This window comes from Rhipicephalus microplus, chromosome 2 (assembly GCF_043290135.1).
Source record: "Rhipicephalus microplus isolate Deutch F79 chromosome 2, USDA_Rmic, whole genome shotgun sequence".
Taxonomy (NCBI): domain Eukaryota; kingdom Metazoa; phylum Arthropoda; class Arachnida; order Ixodida; family Ixodidae; genus Rhipicephalus; species Rhipicephalus microplus.
The window spans coordinates 10,022,457-10,040,291 of NC_134701.1; the positions used below are offsets into that span (position 1 = coordinate 10,022,457).

At 50.7% G+C, this 17,835-nt stretch overlaps 1 protein-coding gene across 1 annotated transcript; it reads right to left on the reverse strand.

The window, feature by feature from the left end:
- Positions 1-1,064: 1,064 nt before the first annotated feature.
- LOC142784468 (uncharacterized) lies at positions 1,065-6,619 on the reverse strand. Its single transcript, XM_075882848.1, has 5 exons — positions 6,326-6,619; positions 5,326-5,473; positions 4,429-5,069; positions 3,753-3,828; positions 1,065-2,552 (listed from the first exon to the last, which is right to left on the reverse strand). The coding sequence occupies exons 1-5, from the start codon at positions 6,466-6,468 to the stop codon at positions 1,962-1,964; spliced, it is 1,599 nt and encodes a 532-aa protein (XP_075738963.1). The 5' UTR covers positions 6,469-6,619; the 3' UTR covers positions 1,065-1,961.
- Positions 6,620-17,835: the final 11,216 nt, after the last annotated feature.

Sequence of the window (17,835 nt, forward strand, 5' to 3'; positions counted from 1 at the left end):
CAAAACAGCAACTTATGTGGAATTTAAAAAAATTCTCGGGGCACCTAAGCTTGCTTACGTACTGTGGAGGTAAAAAGCCTGGTGATACTTATTAACTGCTTCTTTACTGATAGGGTATTTGTGTTATTTGTGTTTGTCTTCATTGCCACTTTGTTCAATGTAATGTTACATTGACGGGCTCTTTTACTGCTGCATTGTCTGTACTTCTCTTTTCGCCTTCATTTTGAATTAATTCAAGGTGAATTAAACAAGCAGACCGGTAACACAAGCCACAGCTTTCCATGAATCAGTGTTTTGTGGGACAGCGAGGCACCTGCTCACGTGTCACTTGGCATGAGCTATTCGAATGAATGAATGAACAACTTTATTTATCCCTTGTTAAAGGGAAGGGGGCAACAGGAAAGGGTGTGGTGGGGATGAACTACTTGAAGTAGTCCTCCTCTACCCTCTCAGCCCACTCCAGGATGGCCTCCTGGATAGCGGGCCTCGAGCTGCGCAAGGCAGCCTCCCACTGCTCCTCACTAGAAATTAGGCGTTTCAGGAATGGGGGAAGAGGGTGCTTAGGGCAGCGCCACATGATGTGGTTCAAGTCTGCTGTGGAGGAGGCACAAAATTTACATGAGGGGGAAGGATAACAGGATGGATGAATGCGGTGTAGGAGGTAAGGCGAAAGAAAGGTGCGAGTCTGCAGCTGTCGCCACAGAATTTCGCACCTGCGTGAAGATTTGCGCGTGAGTGGCGGGAAGGTTAATCGCTCTAAACACATGCCACAGCTTTCCATGAATCAGTGTTTTGTGGGACAGCGAGGCACCTGCTCACGTGTCACTTGGCATGAGCTATTCGAACTTTTATCCCACCACTGCTAATGTGTAGGCCTGTGCTATGATGTGTTGTGACCCGCTTCTTTTATGGCCCTACTTTTTACCCACCACTGCTAGTGTGTAGGCCTGTACTATCATGTGCCTTCTGGCCTGTTTTTTTTGTTTTCCTGAAGGCCCTACACAGTTTACGGGAAGCACGAAAACAATGTCAAATAAACCACTGTACTGGAGCCTTATGTGGAAAATATTTTTAGACAACTGTTTCTTGCAAAACAGGCGGTTGCAGGCTTCTTGAAATTTACTCGAGCACTGTGTAACGCCGTTTCTTCACAGCTCCATTATCCTCCTGCAGCTGGTTTCTATGCAGGAAATGATACACTCAACATACCTTCAGTTTATCAATGAATGCTGTCACGCATTAAAAGGCTACGTCAGCCTGTTAATTAACCTTTCATGTTTATGTTAAACCACAGCAGACTGGATGGCTGGACACAAGGGGACAATATGGTGATAGCCCATACAAGTATGCTTCTCAATGGGCAGCTATGGCCACGATCACGAGCTTTTACCCTATCGAAATAAATGTATGTACCTATTCATTGACACCGCCAGGCATGGGTTCACTTCGATTTTAATGGAAAGCATCAAAACGTGCCGCTGCTTGAAATGGTGACAGAGATGAAGAGAGTATGGCTATTGCATAATGCACGTTCATGACAGTACAGGTAGCAATGTGTTATGACAACAAAAAAGAAAAGGGGGGTCAATGCAGACAACACATCTTTTCGTGCAAGTAAACGTAGTTCTCAAGAAATTTAGAGAATAAGGGAATGACCAAGTAAACAAAGCAAATAAACTGAATACAAAACCTAGGCAGGGACATTTCTTATGATGCTTGAATGTGCACGGGAAGGATACGGCTCTTCGTACGTGCCCTCCTGAAGGGATTGGGTTGTTCCTTGTTTTGGGCTAAGGTGAATAAAAAAGCTTGGAGAGACGGTGAGCAGTTCCTAGAACAGGCACAATGGCCTATATCCTTCCTATTTCTGGCTGTGTTGCATGGCCAAAAAAGTAGTCAAATGTAGTGCAAGCGAACTGGCGCAGCCTATCAGCAGACATGCAGACTTCACTCACATCTGCTCACAGCAATGGCTCACCCACAAAGTTTGTCAAGCGTGCGCAAACATGCCACACCTTGTTCAGTTGTCCAGACATGCTGTTTGGAAACACCTGTGAGAGTATTCTGTAGGTCTTTATCCTCCGAATGACCCTTTCCACATGTATGCGCACACTGGCAATAAGCCTTGTCTCAGTTTCATCTGCTTCAGACAGTTGAGGCCGTCCTTTCATGAATGGCGGAATGTTCAAGTGCAGTGAAAGTTCCTTGCACTCTTCTTCGATGGTGAACCCCCTATCAGCCATCAAACTTCGCCCTGGTGAGAACTTTTCCAACACACCGGAAGCCTTTGTTAGGGCCTTGTCAGACAGCCTCCCAGGAGAAAGATCGGACACGAACATAACAAAGCCGTTCGGGCTGCACACAACTAACCCTTTTGCAGTATTGTGCTTTTTGTACGAGGAATAGGTCTCACTCTGTACACGGAATGACGAGGGGGTTTCGATGAAAATTTCGGTGCAGTCGAGGATGCCGTCAACAGTGGTGTAGCCCTTGTCAGTGAAAGCTTGTGGCCTGTACTTGTCGCACAGGTGGGGAGGCATCCAAGTTGGGACCTGAAAAAAAGAAGGAAAAGTGGGTTTTCATATTTTTTACATTAATATCATCAGTGGCTTAGGAACGGGCGGGGGGAGTGGTCTTAGAGTGGTGGATCTATGCGAAGGATCTAAGACTGCATTCTCAATTCACATGAATCTCCCCATTGCTCTTAATGTACGATTTAAAAAGTCACCTTCTCCACCTTTGATTTTTGCCACAAGTACTGGCACTGCTCTGCAGTAGAGACCGCAAGATGAGTCATCACAGCTTGTAACACTGTCAAATGAATCTACAAATGCTCTAAAAATTAGCAAAAAACACACGGGCACACGAGAAGCATGCTGGGATAAGCATTTTCTCAACAAAACTTTTTTGGAAGCATCGTTACATATAAATAAAATCATTTACTGCATTGGGCATGTGCTGTAAGACCCAGGAGGTTCATCGATTGATTTATTGAGTTATAATGCACAGGCACTACATAAGTTATAAGGTGCACTGTAGTGGAGGGCTTCAGTTTAATTTGATCAGATGGGAACCTTTACCGAGCACCTTCATCTCGAACATGCGAGCATTTTCGCTTTTTGCCTGCGTAAGAAAAGCGGAAGCCACGGCCGAGAATCGAACCCGCATCCTTGGGCAGCACAACGCCGCGGGCACTGAGCCATGTAGCAACCCGCAGAATAAAAAAAGTGAAATGAGTACATTTAAGGTGAGGTGACATGTGACGTTGCTTCCAATAATTTTTAGCTGAGAGTGAGTGCTTGTCCCATTGTGCTTCGCCTGTGTTGTATTTTTGCGCTCTGGGTTTTACAAGCGTGCACCAACTGCCTAACGAGTAGTTTTACTGAAATTTACTTTAATTCAATCGATCCATCTTAGAATGCAAACACAAGGTGTTCAAGCTGAGCAATCTTGCAGTAAGCTTAAAAAAGCATGCTTCGGGGAATTAAATTACCTGTACGTTCTTAGCAGGTATCTTGACAGACAGAAAGGCAGTAGTGGGGGCTAATATATCTGGCCATGAGGGGAAGGCTGACAAACACCCCTTGAAATAGAACCCTGGCTACGCGACTGATCAGTGTACAGTTGGCCTTTTATACCTAAAATTCCATCCAGTCCCCTTTCTCCCTTCCCATAAATGTTGCAATTTGTCGCGGCCATCACAGAGACCACAAACAAAAGGCAATAAAAAAAGATAACTGGTGCTGACATACCTGGCGAAGCCTGTTGTCCAAAAAATCCAGCCAAGTTACCCAGATCCTCGAAACGGTTGACGTAGAAACGCCAAACCTGTACGAAAAACAAATTTGCAAAAAATGCGCATCAGTAATTTTCTGCAGCACAAACAAAAGAACCTACGGTTGCAATGAAGATGTCATTGCAGAAGATGCTTAAACGGTACTGAATTCCTTTTGTGTAAGCACCTTGTTACTTCCAGTCATTTTCATTATAAACGATAAGTGAAAAAGTGCTGCATACCATTGCTGATATTTTGAGGAACGTACGAATACACAGCATGCTGCATTCCCCCTATGCACAAAGTAACTAACAAAACCAGCTACGCTCGGCAGGAACACTGAAATTTGGCTTAAACTTGAATTTCTCAGTGAATGAAAGTTCGTTTGTTCCCGGACAAGCACTAAGGGTATTACAAAATACCAAATCTTTTGAATAAAGCAAACTCGTATTTTGTCTTCATGGCCCCTTTCGGGCTGATTGGGTTATGCTTGTTTCCCTCACAGCATATTCATAAATAACATTATACACAGTATGCCCGCGTAAATGTATTGGCATGGTAACAGAGTTTCATTAGTCACTCCACTTGGACCTTATGCAAAGGCAAAAATGAGTACTGATGCAAAAAAAAACACTTCAACGTTGGCAGCGTACCTGTACGCAAGGTCAAGGCCGTCAAGGCCCAGCCGTAGCCTCATCAGGACGAGCACAAGCTGTGTCTTCAAAGGCAGGATGAAGTTCCGGTCCTCGTTCTCCGTTTCCTTCATCTGCCAGAACCGCAGCTTTTTCGCATCTGGTTCAAGTAGGGACCAAAAACTGTCGAAGGACTTTCTGGATGTAAAGCCAGTGTAGTACCGCAGCTTCTTTTCATCTTCTACAAGGGCTTCATACGTGATGTCAATCTTTTGTGTAGCTTCAGCCTTGCACCTCTTGACTTTCTTCTGCATACAGGATAGCTCAAGCCGCAAGCACCTATTCTTCGGCTGAAGGCGGTCACATAGCTTTTTTGCTTCAGCGTGGTCCTGTTGAGAGCGTTTTAGCTGGCGGTTGAGCTCTTCAACATGCGCGTAAGCACCTTCAGCCTTTTCTGCTAGCTCAGTTATTATATTATTTTGGCAAGCAACTTTCTTGGCAAGCTGGTCATAGCTTGACTCTTGGCTGCTGTAGGCATGGTCCATGAGTAGAGTGCTTTGCTGTGCGGTGTCTTCACTGTCACTGCTGCTACTAGTGATGGCAGAGCCTGAGACTTCTGGGTCGTGCTGGGGTGCCACAGTTGGACTGTTGGGAAGTTCCGGCTGTCAGGGGAAAATTAAAAAAGAAAGCCATGTGTTTCAGTGATTTTTACAACACACTGTGCAGCTGCAGGTGAGATTTCCAATACTGCATTTTATACCTTCACACGAGTTTAAATTTACTCGGCATCATTGCTTTTTTTACGCAGTAGCGCAACCCTTAAGTAGCCATTGCCTGCATTAAGCCATAACAAAATATTCAGTGGTGCATATGCAACAACGTAATGCTATTTCTCTGCATTGCTTGCGCTGAAATTACCTGTGTCCTTATGAGTGGTCGCCTCCTTTCCACCTTTTGCGGTCTCAGCGGGAAGATTGTGGGCACTCTGTTCATGTAAGTCTTTTTTCCTCCTTCGAAGTGGGCACCGCATACTCGGTGTCCCGTGGTAGGTGTAAACTTGGAGAACCTGAGCACAAAAAGTTCCAGCATTATTTCATATGACACTGAACATCACCTACTGCGTTTTCAGGTTCCTTTTAAATGTCCAGTCTGCATGCTACCACTGCAAGACAACAGTATCACTTTCTCTTGATTAACGTACAAAAAGTTCCATATCAGTCAAGGGCAAATGACAAATGTAATTTTAATTTTCAGCCTCACTCGACAACGCCACACACAGGTAAATTATACAGCTGTTTGTGCCACTCATCTGCATAGGTGCAGCGAAATCGGCCGCGTGCATGCACCAGATCTATTTTACGGAAAGGACGAGATTACAGAGGCACCGTTTGCATCGAGGGTGATCCGCGAAAGCTAATCGCCGTTTGGCACAACGAGTTCTGGGTAAGTTGTTGCAAGCGTGCCGTGAAGTACGTTACGTCGTTTCTAAAAAGTAAGGTCTCGATGTACGGTAGAGCTATTAGGAGAGCCTCGTCAATGAGCTTGCCTTCCCCTTATGCCTGCATGCTTGCCACTTGCGTTGTAAAAAAAAAAAAACGCAAGCCGCGTACGCGGTGCTGCACTTGCGCAACATGGAAAACTAAAAGACCTCAGCACTACAACTCGTAATAATAATAATATTAGTACCCAGCGGTAACAAAAAACGCTAGAATAAGGAAGATGCGCTAAAAAATGACCGGCATGCACAACCGCGAACCGCGGCTGAGCTATCCGGTAAAAGTATACGCAGGCAGAGTGAGCAAAGATCATATTCTTTGGTATGCTAAGCTTCATGATTAAACATTCACATAAAAAAAAACCACCGCAATACGCTTATTTAGTTTCAAAGCGGCACTATACATTTAATAAGATGTCTTACCTGCCGCCCCGTCCAGCCCTGTTGATACGCTGAATCCACGTCTCCCGAAGCTTTTGCTCTTTAGGAAAGACGTAGAAACCCAAGCCTTTATCCCTTGTGCTGTTGTTGTAGCATCCAGGAACACAGCACGTAAATCCTCCCATCGTAAGACGGCTCCACACGACCGAAAAATCTATCGAAAAGGGAACGCTCAGGCACTTCGGCTGGCTGGTGCGCCCGGACGACTACAAGTACCGGCATGCACCGCGGCTGCCGCGGCAGCGGTGGCGTCGCGAAACTGGCCTGTGGGATCGGTCTATTACCGCTATCTCGCATCTCGTATACCCTGTGGCCAATACCGCTTTACGCGTCCGTCTACCTGTCCGTCCGTCTGCTAGTCTGTCTGTCTGTCCGTCCATGCGTCCGTCCATGCGTCTATCTAGAGAACACTCAAAGTACCGCCATCTCGCTTACCCTGTGGCACATAGCCGCTTTACACGTCCGTCTGCCTGTCCGTCTCTCTGCCAGTAAGTCTGTCTTTCCGTCCGTGCGTCCGTCTAGAGAACACTTAAAGTACCGCCATCTCACTTCTCGTATACCCTGTGGCAAATACCGCTTTACGCGTCCGTGTACCTGTCCGTCCGTCTGTTAGTCTGTGTGTCTGTCCGTCCGAGCGCCAGTCCGTGCGTCTATCTTGAGAACACTTAAAGTACCGCCATCTCGCATATCGTATACCCTGTGGCAAATACCGATTTACGTGTCCGTCTACCTGTCTGTCCGTCTGTTAGTCTGTCTGTCTGTCCGTCCGTGCGTCCGTCCGTGCGTTCATCTAGAGAACACTCAAGGTACCACCATCTCGCATACCCTGTGGCACATAGCCGCTTTACGCGTCCGTCTACCTGTCCGTCTCTCTGCCAGTCTGTCTATCTGTCCGTCCATGCGTCCATTCGCGCGTCAATTTAGAGAACACTCTGTGTACCGCCATCTCGCACGTCGTATACCCGGTGGCAAATACCCGCTTTACGCGTCCGTGTACCTGTCTGTCTGTCCGTCTGTGCGTCCGTTCGTGCGTCCATCTAGAGAACACTCAAAGTGCCGCCATCTCGCATACGCTGCGGCACATAGCTGCTTTACGCGTCCGTCTACCTGTCCGTCTCTCTGCCAGTCTGTGTGTCTGTCCGTCCATGCGTCCATACATGCGTCAATCTACAGAACACTCTGTGTACCGCCATCTCTCGCGTCGTATACCCTGTGGCACATACCCGCTTTACACGTCCCTCTACCTGTCTGTCTATCTGCTAGAGTGTCTGTCTGTTCATGCATGCGTCCATCCGTGCGTCCATCTACAGAACACTCAAAATACCGCCATCTCGCATACCCTTGGCACATAGCCGTTTCACACGTCTGTCTACCTGTCCGTCTGTCTGCCAGTCTGTCTGTCCATCCGTGCGTCCGTCCGTGCGTCCATCTAGAGAAGACTTAAAGTACCGCAATCTCGCATCTCGTATACCCTGTGGAAAATGCCGTTTACGTGTCCGTCTACCTGTCCGTCCGTCTGCTAGTCTGTCTGTCTGTCCGGCCGTCCGTGTGTCTATCTTGAGTACACTTAGAGTACCGCCATCTCGCATCTCGTATACCCTCTGGCAAATACCGCTTTACGCATCCGTCAACCTGTCTGTCCGTCTGCTAGTCTGTCTGTCTGTCCGTCCGTCCGTCCGTCCGTGCATCCGTCCGTGCGTCCATCTAGAGAACACTTGAAGTACCGCCATCTCGCATACCCTGTGGCACATAGCCGCTTTACGCGTCCGTCTACCTGTCCGTCTCTCTGCCAGTCTGTCTGTCTGTCCGTCCATGCGTCCGATCATGCGTCAATCTAGAGAACACTCTGTATACCGCCATCTCGCGCGTCTTATACCCTGTGGCACACACCCGCTTTACGCGTCCATCTACCTGTCCGTCTGTCTGCCAGTCTGTCTGTCTGTTCGTCCATACGACCGTTCGTGCATCCATCTAGAGAACACTCAAAGTACCGCCATCTCGCATACCCTGTGGCACATACGCGCTTTACGCGTCCGTCTGCCTGTCCGTCTGCCTGTCAGTCTGTCTGTCTGTTCGTTCATGCGCCCATCTGTGCGTCCATCTAGAGAACACTCTGTATACCGCCATCTCGCGCGTCTTATACCCTGTGGCACACACCCGCTTTACGCGTCCATCTACCTGTCCGTCTGTCTGCCAGTCTGTCTGTCTGTTCGTCCATACGACCGTTCGTGCATCCATCTAGAGAACACTCAAAGTACCGCCATCTCGCATACCCTGTGGCACATACGCGCTTTACGCGTCCGTCTGCCTGTCCGTCTGCCTGTCAGTCTGTCTGTCTGTTCGTTCATGCGCCCATCTGTGCGTCCATCTAGAGAACACTCAAAGTACCGCCATCTCGCATACCCTGTGGCACATAGCCGCTTTACACATCCGTCTACCTTTCCATCTCTCTGCCAGTCTGTCTGTCTGTCCGTCCATGTGTCCATTCGTGCGTCAATCTAGAGAACACTCTTAGTACCGCCATCTCGCGCGTCGTATACCCTGTGGCACATACCCGCTTTACACGTCCGTCTACCTGTCGGTCCGTCTGCTAGTCTGTGTGTCTGTCCATCGGAGCGCCCGTCCGTGCGTCTATCTTGAATCTTGAAAACACTTAAAGTACCGCCATCTCGCCTATCGTATACCCTGTGGCAAATACCGCTTTACGCGTCCGTCTACCTATCTCCGTCTGCTAGTCTGTCTGTCTGTCCGTCCGTGCGTCTATCCGTGCGTCCATCTAGAGAACACTCAAAGTACCACCATCTCGCATACCCTGCGGCACATAGCTGCTTTACGCGTCCGTCTACCTGTCCGTCTCTCTGCCAGTCTGTCTGTCTGTCCGTCTATGCGTCCATTCGTGCGTCAATCTAGAGAACACTCAAAGTACCGCCATCTCGCACACCCTGTGGCACATAGCCGCTTTACACGTCCATCTACCTGTCCGTCTGTCTGCCAGTCTGTCTGTCTGTCCGTCTGTGCGTCCATCTAGAGAACACTTTAAGTACCGCCATCACGCATCTCGTATACCCTGTGGCAAATACCGCTTTACGCGTCCGTCTACCTGTCCGTCCGTCTGCTATACTGTCTGTCCGTCCGTGCGACCGTCCGTGCGTCCATCTACAGAACACTCAAAGTACCGCCATCTCGCATACCCTGTGGCACATAGCCGCTTTACGCGTCCGTCTACCTGTCCGTCTCTCTGCCAGTCTGTGTGTCTTCCGTCCATGCGTCCATTCATGCGTCAATCTAGAGAACACTCTGTGTACCGCCATCTCGCGCGTCGTATACACTGTGGCACATACCCGCTTTACACGTTCGTCTACCTGTCTTCTGTCTGCCAGTCTGTCTGTCTGTTCGTCCATGCGTCAATCCGTGCGTCCATCTAGAGAACACTCAAAGTACCGCCATCTCGCATACACTGTGGCACATAGCCAATTCACACATCCGTCTACCTGTCCGTCTGTCTGCCAGTCTGTCTGTTCGTCCATGCGTCAATCCGTGCGTCCATCTAGAGAACACTCAAAGTACCGCCATCTCGCATACCCTGTGGCACATACGCGCTTTAGGCGTCCGTCTGTCTGTCCGTCTGTCTGTCAGTCTGTCTGTCTGTTCGTTCATGCGCCCATCTGTGTGTCCATCTAGAGAACACTCAAAGTACCGCCATCTCGCATACCCTGTGGCACATAGCTGCTTTAAACATCCGTCTACCTTTTCATCTCTCTGCCAGTCTGTCTGTCTGTCCGTCCATGCGTCCATTCGTGCGTCAATCTAGAGAACACTCTTAGTACCGCCATCTCGCGCCTCGTATACCCTGATGCACATACCCGCTTTACACGTCCGTCTACCTGTCGGTCCGTCTGCTAGTCTGTGTGTCTGTCCATCGGAGCGCCCGTCCGTGCGTCTATCTTGAATCCTGAGAACACTTAAAGTACCGCCATCTCGCATATCGTATACCCTGTGGCAAATACCGCTTTACGCGTCCGTCTACCTGTCTGTCCGTCTGCTAATCTGTCTGTCTGTCCATCCGTGCGTCCATCCGTGCATCCATCTAGAGAACACTCAAAGTACCACCTTCTCACATACCCTGGAGCACATAGCCGCTTTACGCGTCCGTTTACCTGTCCCTCTCTCTGCCAGTCTGTCTGTCTGTCCGTCCATGCGTTCATCTAGAGAACACTTAAAGTACCGCCATCTCACATCTCGTATACCCTGTGGCACATACGCGCTTTACGCGTCCGTCTACCTGTCCGTCTGTTTGTCAGTCTGTCTGTCTGTTCGTCCATGCGCCTATCCGTGCGTCCATCCAGAGAACACTCAAAGTACCACCATCTCGCAAAGCCTGTGGCACATAGCCGCTTTACACATCTGTCTACCTGTCCGTCTCTCTGCCAGTCTGTCTGTCTGTCCGTCCATGCGTCCGTTCGTGCGTCAATCTAGAGAACACTCTTAGTACCACCATCTCGCGCGTCGTATACACTGTGGCACATACCCGTTTTACACGTCCGTCTACCTTTCCGCCTGTCTGCCAGTCTGTCTGTCTGTCCGTCCGTGCGTCTGTCCGTGCGTCCATCTAGAGAACACCTAAAGTACCGCCATCTCGAATCTCGTATACCCTGTGGCAATTACCGCTTTACGCGTCCGTCTGTCTACCTGTCCGTCCGTCTGCTAGTCTGTCTGCCTGGCCGTCCATGCATCCGTCTGTGCGTCTATCTAGAGAACACTCAAAGTACCGCCATCTCGCATACCCTGTGGCACATAGCCACTTTACACGTCCGTCTACCTGTCCGTCTGTCTGCCTGTCCGTCCGTGCGTCCGTCCGTGCGTCCATCTAGAGAACACTCAAAGTACCACCATTTCGCATACCCTGCGGCACATAGCCGCTTTACGCGTCCGTCTACCTGTCCGTCTCTCTGCCAGTCTGTCTGTCTGTCCGTCCATGCGTCCATTCGTGCGTCCATCTAGAGAACACTCAAGGTACCGCCATCTCACATACCCTGTGGCACATAGCCACTTCGCAGTCCGTCTACCTGTCCGCCTGTCTGCCAGTCTGTCTGTCTGTATGTCCGTGCATCTGTCAGTGCGTCCATCTAGAGAACACTTAAAGTACCGCCATCTCACTTCTCGTATACCCTGTGGCAAATATTGCTTTGCGTGTCCGTCTACCTGTCCGTCTGTCTGCTAGTATGTCTGTCTGTCCGTCCGTGCGTTCATCTTGAGAACAATTGAATTACCGCCATCTCGCGCGTTGTATACCCTGTGGCACATACCCGCTTGACACGTTCGTCTACCTGTCCGTCTGTCTGCCAGTCTGTCTGTGTGTTCGTCCATGCGTTCATCCGTGCGTATATCTAGAGAACACTCAAAGTACCGCCATCTCGCATAACCTGTGGCACATAGCCGCTTTACACGTCCGTTACCTGTCCGTCTGTCTGCCAGTCTGTCTGTCTGTCCGTCCGTGCGTTCATCTAGAGAACACTTAAAGTCCCGCCATCTCACATCTCGTATACCCTGTTGCACATACGCGCTTTACGCGTGCGTCTACCTGTCCGTCTGTTTGTCAGTCTGTCTGTCTGTTCGTCCACGCGCCCATCCGTGTGTCCATCCAGAGAACACTCAAAGTACCACCATCTCGCAAACCCTGTGGCACATAGCCGCTTTACACATCTGTCTACCTGTCCGTCTCTCTGCCACTCTGTCTGTCTGTACGCTCATGCGTCCGTTCGTGCGTCAATCTAGAGAACACTCTTAGTACCACCATCTCGCGCGTCGTATACCCTGTGGCACATACCCGTTTTACACGTCCGTCTACCTGTCCGTCTGTCTGCCAGTCTGTCTGTCTGTTCATCCATGCGTCCATCCGTGCGTCCATCTAGAGAACACTGAAAATACCGCCATCTCACATACCCTGTGGCAAATAGCCACTTCGCACCTCCGTCTATCTGTCCGCCTGTCTGCCAGTCTGTCTGTCTGTCCGTCCGTGCGTCTGTCCGTGCGTCCATCTAGAGAACACTTAAAGTACTGCCATCTCACTTCTCGTATACCCTGTGGAAAATATTGCTTTACGTGTCCGTCTACCTGTCCGTCTGTCTGCTAGTCTGTCTGTCCGTCCGTGCGTCCGTCAGTGCGTTCATCTTGAGAACAATTGAATTACCGCCATCTCGCGCGTCGTATACCCTGTGGCACATACCCGCTTTACACGTTCGTCTACCTGTCCGTCTGTCTGCCAGTCTGTCTGTCTGTTCGTCCATGCGTCCATCCGTGCGTATATCTAGAGAACACTCAAAGTACCGTCATCTCGCATAACCTGGGCACATAGCTGCTTTACACGTCCGTCTAGCTGTCCGTCTGTCTGCCAGTCAGTCTGTCTTTCCGTCTGTGCAACCGTCTAGCAGAACACTTAAAGTACAGCCATCTCGCTTCTCGTATACCCTGTGGCAAATACCGCTTTACACGTCCGTGTACCTGTCCGTCCGTCGGTTAGTCTGTGTGTCTGTCCATCCGAGCGCCCGTCCGTGCGTCTATCTAGAGAACACTCTGTGTACCGCCATCTCGCGCGTCGTATACACTGTGGCACATACCCGCTTTACACGTTCGTCTACCTGTCTTCTGTCTGCCAGTCTGTCTGTCTGTTCGTCCATGCGTCAATCCGTGCGTCCATCTAGAGAACACTCAAAGTACCGCCATCTCGCATACACTGTGGCACATAGCCAATTCACACATCCGTCTACCTGTCCGTCTGTCTGCCAGTCTGTCTGTTCGTCCATGCGTCAATCCGTGCGTCCATCTAGAGAACACTCAAAGTACCGCCATCTCGCATACCCTGTGGCACATACGCGCTTTAGGCGTCCGTCTGTCTGTCCGTCTGTCTGTCAGTCTGTCTGTCTGTTCGTTCATGCGCCCATCTGTGTGTCCATCTAGAGAACACTCAAAGTACCGCCATCTCGCATACCCTGTGGCACATAGCCGCTTTAAACATCCGTCTACCTTTTCATCTCTCTGCCAGTCTGTCTGTCTGTCCGTCCATGCGTCCATTCGTGCGTCAATCTAGAGAACACTCTTAGTACCGCCATCTCGCGCCTCGTATACCCTGATGCACATACCCGCTTTACACGTCCGTCTACCTGTCGGTCCGTCTGCTAGTCTGTGTGTCTGTCCATCGGAGCGCCCGTCCGTGCGTCTATCTTGAATCCTGAGAACACTTAAAGTACCGCCATCTCGCATATCGTATACCCTGTGGCAAATACCGCTTTACGCGTCCGTCTACCTGTCTGTCCGTCTGCTAATCTGTCTGTCTGTCCATCCGTGCGTCCATCCGTGCATCCATCTAGAGAACACTCAAAGTACCACCTTCTCACATACCCTGGAGCACATAGCCGCTTTACGCGTCCGTCTACCTGTCCCTCTCTCTGCCAGTCTGTCTGTCTGTCCGTCCATGCGTTCATCTAGAGAACACTTAAAGTACCGCCATCTCACATCTCGTATACCCTGTGGCACATACGCGCTTTACGCGTCCGTCTACCTGTCCGTCTGTTTGTCAGTCTGTCTGTCTGTTCGTCCATGCGCCTATCCGTGCATCCATCCAGAGAACACTCAAAGTACCACCATCTCGCAAACCCTGTGGCACATAGCCGCTTTACACATCTGTCTACCTGTCCGTCTCTCTGCCAGTCTGTCTGTCTGTCCGTCCATGCGTCCGTTCGTGCGTCAATCTAGAGAACACTCTTAGTACCACCATCTCGCGCGTCGTATACACTGTGGCACATACCCGTTTTACACGTCCGTCTACCTTTCCGCCTGTCTGCCAGTCTGTCTGTCTGTCCGTCCGTGCGTCTGTCCGTGCGTCCATCTAGAGAACACCTAAAGTACCGCCATCTCGAATCTCGTATACCCTGTGGCAATTACCGCTTTACGCGTCCGTCTACCTGTCCGTCCGTCTGCTAGTCTGTCTGCCTGGCCGTCCATGCATCCGTCTGTGCGTCTATCTAGAGAACACTCAAAGTACCGCCATCTCGCATACCCTGTGGCACATAGCCACTTTACACGTCCGTCTACCTGTCCGTCTGTCTGCCTGTCCGTCCGTGCGTCCGTCCGTGCGTCCATCTAGAGAACACTCAAAGTACCACCATTTCGCATACCCTGCGGCACATAGCCGCTTTACGCGTCCGTCTACCTGTCCGTCTCTCTGCCAGTCTGTCTGTCTGTCCGTCCATGCGTCCATTCGTGCGTCCATCTAGAGAACACTCAAGGTACCGCCATCTCACATACCCTGTGGCACATAGCCACTTCGCAGTCCGTCTACCTGTCCGCCTGTCTGCCAGTCTGTCTGTCTGTATGTCCGTGCATCTGTCCGTGCGTCCATCTAGAGAACACTTAAAGTACCGCCATCTCACTTCTCGTATACCCTGTGGCAAATATTGCTTTGCGTGTCCGTCTACCTGTCCGTCTGTCTGCTAGTCTGTCTGTCTGTCCGTCCGTGCGTCCGTCCGTGCGTTCATCTTGAGAACAATTGAATTACCGCCATCTCGCGCGTTGTATACCCTGTGGCACATACCCGCTTGACACGTTCGTCTACCTGTCCGTCTGTCTGCCAGTCTGTCTGTGTGTTCGTCCATGCGTTCATCCGTGCGTATATCTAGAGAACACTCAAAGTACCGCCATCTCGCATAACCTGTGGCACATAGCCGCTTTACACGTCCGTTACCTGTCCGTCTGTCTGCCAGTCTGTCTGTCTGTCCGTCCGTGCGTTCATCTAGAGAACACTTAAAGTCCCGCCATCTCACATCTCGTATACCCTGTTGCACATACGCGCTTTACGCGTGCGTCTACCTGTCCGTCTGTTTGTCAGTCTGTCTGTCTGTTCGTCCACGCGCCCATCCGTGTGTCCATCCAGAGAACACTCAAAGTACCACCATCTCGCAAACCCTGTGGCACATAGCCGCTTTACACATCTGTCTACCTGTCCGTCTCTCTGCCAGTCTGTCTGTCTGTACGCTCATGCGTCCGTTCGTGCGTCAATCTAGAGAACACTCTTAGTACCACCATCTCGCGCGTCGTATACCCTGTGGCACATACCCGTTTTACACGTCCGTCTACCTGTCCGTCTGTCTGCCAGTCTGTCTGTCTGTTCATCCATGCGTCCATCCGTGCGTCCATCTAGAGAACACTCAAAATACCGCCATCTCACATACCCTGTGGCAAATAGCCACTTCGCACCTCCGTCTATCTGTCCGCCTGTCTGCCAGTCTGTCTGTCTGTCCGTCCGTGCGTCTGTCCGTGCGTCCATCTAGAGAACACTTAAAGTACTGCCATCTCACTTCTCGTATACCCTGTGGAAAATATTGCTTTACGTGTCCGTCTACCTGTCCGTCTGTCTGCTAGTCTGTCTGTCCGTCCGTGCGTCCGTCAGTGCGTTCATCTTGAGAACAATTGAATTACCGCCATCTCGCGCGTCGTATACCCTGTGGCACATACCCGCTTTACACGTTCGTCTACCTGTCCGTCTGTCTGCCAGTCTGTCTGTCTGTTCGTCCATGCGTCCATCCGTGCGTATATCTAGAGAACACTCAAAGTACCGTCATCTCGCATAACCTGGGCACATAGCTGCTTTACACGTCCGTCTAGCTGTCCGTCTGTCTGCCAGTCAGTCTGTCTTTCCGTCTGTGCAACCGTCTAGCAGAACACTTAAAGTACAGCCATCTCGCTTCTCGTATACCCTGTGGCAAATACCGCTTTACACGTCCGTGTACCTGTCCGTCCGTCGGTTAGTCTGTGTGTCTGTCCATCCGAGCGCCCGTCCGTGCGTCTATCTTGAGAACACTTAAAGTACCGCCATCTCGCATATCGTATACCCTGTGGCAAATACCGCTTTACGCGTCCGTCTACCTGTCTGTCCGTCTGCTAGTCTGTCTGTCTGTCCGTCCGTGCGTCTGTCCGTGCGTCCATCTAGAGAACACCTAAAGTACCGCCATCTCACTTCTCAAATATCCTGTGGCACATACCCGCTTTACACGTCCGTCTACATGTCCATCTATCTGCTAGTCTGTCTGTCTGTTTGTCATGCGTCCATCCGTGCGTCCATCTAGTGAACACTCAAAATACCGCCATCTCGCATACCCTTGGCACATGGCCGTTTCACACGTCCCTCTACCTGTCCGTCTGTCTGCCAGTCTGTCTGTCCATCCGTGCGCCCGTCCGTGCGTCCATCTAGAGAACACTTAAAGTACCGCAATCTCGCATCTCGTATACCCTGTGGCAAATGGCGTTTCCGTGTCCGTGTACCTGTCCGTCCGTCTGCTCGTCTGTCCGTCTGTCCGTCCGTCCGTGCGTCTATCTTGAGAACACAGAGTACCGCCATCTCGCATCTCGTATATCCTCTGGCAAATACCGCTTTACGCATCCGTCTACCTGACTGTCCGTCTGCTAGTCTGTCTGTCTGTCCATCCATCCGTCAGTCCGTGCGTCCGTCCGTGCGTCCAACTAGAGAACACTCAAAGTACCGCCATCTCGCGCGTCTTATACCCTGTGGCACACACCCGCTTTACGCATCCATCTACCTGTCCGTCTGTCTGCCAGTCTGTCTGTCTGTTCGTCCGTACGTCCGTTCGTGAGTCCATCTAGAGAACACTCAAAGTACCGCCATCTGCACACCCTGTGGCACATAGCCGCTTTACACGTCCGTCTACCTGTCCATCTGTCTGCCAGTCTGTCTGTCCTTCCGTCCGTGCGTCCATCTAAAGAAAACTCAAAGTACCGCCATCTCGCATATCGTATACCCTGTGGCAAATACCGCTTTACGCGTCCGTCTACCTATCTGTCCGTCTGCTAGTCTGTCTGTCTGTCCGTCCATCCGCGCGTCTATCTTGAGAACACTTAAAGTACCGCCATCTCGCATCTCGTATACCCTGTGGCAAATACCCCTTTACGCGTCCGTCTACCTGTCCGTCCGCCTGCTAGTCTGTCTGTCCGTCCGTCCGTGCGTCTATCTTGAGAACACTTAAAGTACTGCCATCTCGCATCTCGTATACCCTGTGGCAAATACCCCTTTACGCGTCCGTCTACCTGTCTGTCCATCTGCTATTCTGTCTGTCTGTCTGTCCATCCGTGCGTCCGTCTGTGCGTCCGTCCGTGCGTCCATCTAGAGAACATTCAAAGTACCGCCATCTCGCATACCCTGTGGCACATAGCCGCTTTACGCGTCCGTCTACCTGTCCGTCTGTCTGCCAGTCTGTCTGTCTGTCCATCCGTGAGTCCATCTAGAGAACACTTAAAGTACCGCCATCTCGCATCTCGTAAACCCTGTGGCAAATACCGCTTTACGAGTCCGTCCACCTGTCCGTCCGTCTGCTAGACTGTCTGTCCATCCGTGCGTCCATCTTGAGAACACTCAAAGTACCGCGATCTCGCATACCCTGTGGCACATAGCCGCTTTACACGTCCGTCTACCTGTCCGTCTG

Bases quoted from the DNA above. Each gene is read 5' to 3' on its own strand.
- LOC142784468 (XM_075882848.1), bottom strand. From the start codon at position 6,468: ATGGGAGGATTTACGTGCTGTGTTCCTGGATGCTACAACAACAGCACA. The intron at 5,070-5,325 runs GTAATTTCAGCG...TTCCCCTGACAG, and splicing joins GACCACTCATAAGGACACAG to CCGGAACTTCCCAACAGTCC. The intron at 3,829-4,428 runs GTACGCTGCCAA...TTTTTCGTACAG, and splicing joins GGCCTTGACCTTGCGTACAG to GTTTGGCGTTTCTACGTCAA.